General features: G+C 47.6%; 1 protein-coding gene across 3 annotated transcripts in view; it reads right to left on the bottom strand.

Annotated features, from left to right (window-relative positions):
• dcst2 (DC-STAMP domain containing 2) overlaps positions 1-6,243 on the bottom strand; it is a 17,034-nt gene that overhangs the window by 6,907 nt on the left and 3,884 nt on the right. For all 3 annotated transcript variants that reach the window (XM_005744175.1, XM_005744177.2, XM_005744176.2), the window contains 8 exons: positions 5,922-6,092; positions 5,592-5,693; positions 4,663-4,857; positions 4,316-4,381; positions 4,030-4,243; positions 2,111-2,268; positions 1,818-1,982; positions 1,573-1,740 (listed from right to left, as the gene is read on the bottom strand). In XM_005744175.1, coding sequence (XP_005744232.1) covers positions 1,573-1,740; positions 1,818-1,982; positions 2,111-2,268; positions 4,030-4,243; positions 4,316-4,381; positions 4,663-4,857; positions 5,592-5,693; positions 5,922-6,092 — 1,239 coding nt within the window. The remainder of the gene's footprint in view (positions 1-1,572; positions 1,741-1,817; positions 1,983-2,110; positions 2,269-4,029; positions 4,244-4,315; positions 4,382-4,662; positions 4,858-5,591; positions 5,694-5,921; positions 6,093-6,243) is intronic.

The raw sequence follows: 6,243 nt of genomic DNA, 5'->3' as shown, positions 1-6,243 counted from the left end.
AATTTAATAAACTATCATCTTGTCTTTATTTTTAGTTAGCACAAACACTTAAAGCTGTAAGCTAATGATAGTTATATAAGAGCAGATGCTGCTGGTGCAATAAGCTGTACGTTTTACGTCCAATGGATGATGATCTGATTAGTCGACTATCAAAATAATGGTTTGTGGCAGCCCTAGTTCTTATTGATCTCAGTATCTAATTATTTCATTGTAAGGTTTGAAGCTCATGCTGTGGTCTGAATAGTTGAGTAAGTGGAGCGTGTAAAGTGATGAAGGATGCTACGACTCCATGTTGTCACGTCATATGAGTGTTAGAAATCCGACTGTCTGCTCTTTCAGTTTTAATGAAACTCAAATATTCCAAAAGCTCTGGACGGATCAGTGACTGATGAGTCATTGCTAAGCTCAAAACAAGACAACCTCTTCCTCTGCTCATCTTTGTTGTGATGTTTGCAGGTCAAAGCTGGATTAAAGCTCCTGAGCTCAGGACGTGTTTGTGTCAGAGACGCTCTGTCGTCACAGCTTCTCTCAACAGTCACTCAAAACGTTGCTTCCAGTCATCTGCGTGTTCAGACAAAACAACGCAGTCGCTCTGACACTCGGATTCCACATTCCTGGGTAGTTTTTTTTTTTTTTTTTTTTAAATCCTCTTCCTCTGCTGCTACTGGTCCGTTTCCAGTACAGGAAGCTTCTATGAACTCAGGAATCTGGCTTTTATTTTATTACAACTTTGCTTCCAGCAACAAAATGAAACCACTGATGCCTGAGATGAATAACACCGATTATCTCGTTACAATCAGCCTCCTGGTGTGTCCTGGTGTGGGATTTTTAACACAGCAGGTGAGCAGTCAGCTGTTCGAGGTGATGCCCTGGAGGCAGGTAAAAGGCCAGTGAGTGATTAGGGCAGGGGTCACGTTGCACACAGTGATCCAAGGAAGGATGACAGGTGAAGCAGCCAGTATGCTCAGAGCCCACATAAGGGTTACTGCAGCACAAAGGAGCCAGATCACTCCACCTCCACCTACAATGAGCACAGAGCCAGGCCAAGGTGGTGTCCCGGTCTGATGAATTACTTTTCCTTTTCCATTGTTTACCTGGAGAGGAGATGGAAGCAGGATGTACTACAGGAAGTGTGTGTGTGTGTGTGTGTGTGTGTCTGCGGGGAAAGTATAGGTCCTTAGATTGAGACCACATTCATCTTCCCTTCATGGCAGCGTCCTCTTTTGTTCAGGGATCATTTGGGTCGATTGTGGATCCGTTAACAGCTAAAACTAGGAAGATTATTCAAAAAGCTGCAGATGCATAAACTGGATCTTGTAATAGTGCAAACCTATCGATCTATTAGTACAAAATCATGTTATTCATTAGATGACTGCATTAAAACTGCGTCCAAAGGCTCCACAGCACAGACACTGCAGAGGTTACAAGAGCTGAAACTGAGCAGACAGCTGGCAGCTACAGCCACCTGCGTCACTGCAGCCACGCACTGATTTATTCTAAGCTTTACGTGGTTTGTCCTCCTTTAAAGTTCGATGAGGCCAATTGTGATTCGCTTCCTGTGTGATGTCATACCGAGGATGAAACACGTGTTGTAGTTTGGTTCCGACGGCTCCAGCAGGCACTTCTTGCTGATCACGGTGATGTTTCCCCGCTGCAGGATGTTGAACGAGGCCACCACGTCTCTGTAGATGTCTGAGGCGTAACCCGACCCGTTCACCTGGACCGCCACCGTGACCGGAACTATTGGGACAGAGCGTCACGCTGGTCACCGCTCACAGTGAAAACGCAGGGTGTTTTTGGCAGGTGTGCTGGCTCACCTCTGGCCACGATGTCCTCCGTCACCTGGTGGTGCACCTGATCCAGAATCCAGAACACCAGGAAGTCCAGCGCCACCAGCAGGCTGCCTACGATCAGGTGCCTGAAGACCGAAACCAAGCCCGCCATCACCGCCTGCTGCTCTCTGTACGTCAGCTGAAATGACACTGCAGGACAGACGCGTCAGATCGCTTCGATGAACATCGCTGATCCACGAACCATGACATCGTCCAGCACCTGCTGTGTACCTGTCACACAAGCTAACAAACAAACCCACACACACGGATGTACTCACGTGGTGTGATGTAGGTCTTGGCCTCTCTGCGCGTGATTGGAAACACAGAGGCTCCGCCTACTGAGGTCACCCTTTGGTCAAGGTCTTTAAACTGAGCAGTGATGTAGTTGTTATCAAATTCAATATTGTGGAGGTACCTGTGTCTGTACTGCACTGCCCTGCAGACACACAACCACATCAACACCCATCAGCAACAATCAGCATCGAGGTTAACGCAAAGCAACGCTCGTGGAAATAAAGTGAAGTGTAAAGAGTGAGACGAGGGGAAAAAGTCAAATAAGGAAGCTCGTGGAGTAAAAATGCCACAAAGAGCTGAACATGATAAAGTGGATCGATGAAGCGAAATGAAACTGAATAAAAAAGGAAAGGAGCAGAGCGATGTGAGAAGACGATGCAGAGCTGAAAAACTGCAGCGATGAGGTTACAGATGAGTCTCTGCTGCACAGATGTTGCTGCGTGAGCTATGAAAGACTTCCTGAATCGTCCTCGTGTAGCTGAAGTAAACTGAAGCATGTGATTTGCATTTGGCTAAAGTGACCTAAAGCATGCAGAGTATGTGCAGATGTCATGAACTAAAGAACGCAAATGAACCAAACTGAATCAGGCAGCTCAAGTAAGCTGACGCCTGTGGATCAGGGAGACCGAGCGGCGCATGTGGAGCGAAAACAGAGAAATAATAAAACATTTCCCTGCTTATTTGCATTTTTCACACTTGCAGATCATCAAACAGATTTTAATGTGATCAATAATGATTTGGTTTACAGGGAGGAAGCTCTCCAAACCCACCTGTGTGAAGAAGTAACTCCACCCTAAACCTAACACCTGGTTGTGCGACCATAACTGACGCTGAGCAATGAGTGCTTCACGTCGCTGTGGAGGAAGCGTGCCACGCTCTTCTTTGCAGAATTATTTGAATTCAGTCACATTAGAGGGTTTTCCAGCAGGAACAGCCTCTTCAAAGCATTTTAGGCGCCACACGATGCCGTGTTCCTGATCACCGTCCTGATGGTGGAAGGTTCGCCTTCATCCTGGTCGAGAGCAGAATCCATGGTTCCACCAGTTACAGCGACTCTGACCTCACCTGATGCGAGTGAGGCCTGCGGTTCTTTAGATGTTGTTCTGGGTTCTTTTGTGACCTCCCAGATGAGCCACTGATGCGTTCCCAAAGTAATTTTGGTCGACCAAAGTTTTACAGGCTTAGAAACGGATCTGCAACCCTCTCCAGACTGATGGATGTCAGCGACTTTGTGTCTCAGCTCTTTCTTTCGATCGAGGAATGATTTGCTGCTGTTTGGGATCTTTTGGCGTGCTTCGCTCTGTCAGATGCGCTTTGTCTAAGTCAGGGGTGTCCAACTCCAGTCTACTGTCTGCAGCTTTTAGATGCATCCCTGCTCCAACACAGCTGAATCAAATTGCTTGGATCATCTCTTCAGCACGCCATCAAGTTCAGCAAAGGCCTGATAACAAGCCATTCATTTGTGTGTCGAAACAAGGATGCGTCTAAACGCTGCAGGACGGTAGCTCTGAAGGACACCGCTGGTTTAAGTGATCAGCCCCGGTGTGGCCGTGAAACTGAACTCATGAGTTAAGTTTTATTGTTTTATTGTAAAATGCATCTATTTTGATTGTAAGCCCAACAAGGGACAATTGTTGAAAATTAGCAATAGCTATAAACTTGTGTATTACATCAGTTTCCTGTTTTGTACTTGGACTCAGTTAAGCTGCACTGTCCCTTTTAAATAAATAGATTCAAGGAGGGGACGAATACTTGTGGTGTGACTGAAGGATTTTAAAGTGTTGCGTTGCATCTATTAGATGAACTGAAGCATGTGCACTGTGTGGAGCAACTGAAGTGTGCAGCTGTTGTACATTAGATAGATTCAGTGAACCAAGTGTGTAGATGTGAGAAGAGTCCCGACCTGAGGAAGGAGCAGGCGAGCAGGACGAGGCCGATGTACGCCAGCGGTCCACTCAGCTTCTGAAACACTTGAAGTTCCGATGAAATCTCCGACATGATGCTCTGAGACATCTGGTGCAGAGACTGGCTGCTGTTGGCATCCAGGTCAAAGTCCAGTGAGGCGGAGATGTTGAACTCAAACTCACGCTTCATCTTCTGAAACACTGCAATGACAGCTGAAAGAGGCAGGAGTCAGCCTCTGTGCGCCCGGCAGTAAAGGCTAAACAATAAAGAGGAAATGGACTCACGAGCCGCGAGACGTTTCTTCAGGTGGTCGGCGATGTAGGAAGGGACGATGCAGAAGAACTCGCCAGCTGAAAGACCAACAGTGAGACGATTACAGAGACGTAAAGATGAACGTGAGAGCAAATACAGAGTTTGGACTCTTTGGTTTTTAAGGCCACGCTGACATTAGAATAAAATCATTGAAATAAGTGAAAAGTGTCCTGGACGGTGAACAGTAGATCTTGTCCGACACTCCTTTTCCACGTTTTATTCTTTAAGTCTCAGAGATTACAGCCTGACCTTCTGTAACTTTGATATTTGTGCCTCTGAGGGTTAACGTCCACACAAGGACCGGGATACGTGGACGCACCGCGGGCCAGGTTGCAGAGCGGCAGGAAGCCGTCCACGATGTTGCACAGGAAGTTGAAGTCGCCCAGCAGCTCAGAGCAGTCGCTTCGAGCTTCCTCAAACAGTGACCGGCACTTCCTGTACGGAGTTCCCATCTTTTCGTTACAGATGTCCCCGATATCGGCCAGGAAGCGTAGGACATTCCTCAGCGCGCGAGCTGCAGGGTCAGAGGTCAGAGGTGTAAGGTGAGTATCTGCAGGCGTATGGCAAACATGGTCGGTCAGACACACACTGTCTCCTATAAGGCCTCAGCCCGCCCACAGTGCTACACACCTCAGGCCCAGCCTCCTTCCTTTACCAAACACAGAAACAACTTAAAATCTGATGTCAGCGACACCTGTTCTGTTCTGGGCGGGGCCTGCAGCTCTCTGAGAGTGTGGATCCCCAGGTATGCACATGGAAGGTGTGAAACTGCAGCCAACTGTAAATGACTGTGGGTGAAACCATCAGTCCTCTTTAACACAGGGCTGCACTTCCTGCCTTCACAGCATGGTTCGGGTCAGTTTTCCTTCATCTACACCAAATGAGAAAGTCTGAATACATGCTTTTACAATCTTATGACCCTCTGAGGCGTCTTTGATGTTTGTTAGCTCAGTGAAAGTGTTTTCTAATTGGTTCATTTTGTTATGTCACAGGTGCAAAGCTTGCATTTATATTGCATGTACACTTCATCTGTTTCACAGTCACGGCCACTTTCGAATGACTAACTTGTCTTTGGGACAGAAAGAAACGTACAAACTGTGCACAGACATGCCCCGGCTGGGATTTGAACCAGGAACCTTCTGTCTGTGAGGATATAGTGCTGACCACTGTCGCACCATGCACTGGATCTGGTGGCTGCATCTGCAGGAACTGCTGTCCCATATCAGCTGGTTAAAGAGGCTGCCTTACCAACATGGCGGATGCTGTCTGTCATAGCGTAGATGAAGTTCTGGACTCTTCCTGCGACGGCGTACGCGTTTCTGCTGATCTCCCTGATGTGGTCCAACACGGCTGCAAACCAACAAAAACACTGACGCTCACAGCTCGCCACATTCATCTGATTTGTGACTGGATCAGAAAGAATTATATGAATCCATGAAACTGGATAAAAACGGCAGCAACTGATATAAAATTCACATTTTGTTTAAAATTCTATTAAATTTCAATATGAAACACGAGTGGTAAATTTTTAGGAGCACTGGCGGCTGTAACTGCAGTGGGTGTGGGGGCGGGTCTTACAGAAGAGGGGCGTGGCTGCTTTCTGCATCAGTTCCTGCGTTTGATTGGCTGCCAGCTCAGCTCCACACAGCAGGCTGGAGGCGGCTCGCTCGGTGTTCTCCAACGTGTTGCTGAGCGGACCGGACACGAGCAGCGACACGAACATGAGGAGAAGGAAGTTCCTGCCATGACCTGAAACACAGGAAGAGAAGCGCTGTGACGGCGTGGACCTGGCGTCTAATTCAGAAGCTCTGATTGTCCACCTCTAATCGGGAATAGTGACTCTGCTGGGAACTCCATGTTTATTTGGGACCTTGGGATTCAACCTCCACTTCAGAGCTCG

The sequence above is a fragment of the Pundamilia nyererei genome, unplaced genomic scaffold (assembly GCF_000239375.1).
Source record: "Pundamilia nyererei isolate P.nyererei 1_Seehausen unplaced genomic scaffold, PunNye1.0 scaffold00139, whole genome shotgun sequence".
NCBI classification, from domain to species: domain Eukaryota; kingdom Metazoa; phylum Chordata; class Actinopteri; order Cichliformes; family Cichlidae; genus Pundamilia; species Pundamilia nyererei.
This window is presented reverse-complemented; position numbering and strand designations above follow the sequence as displayed.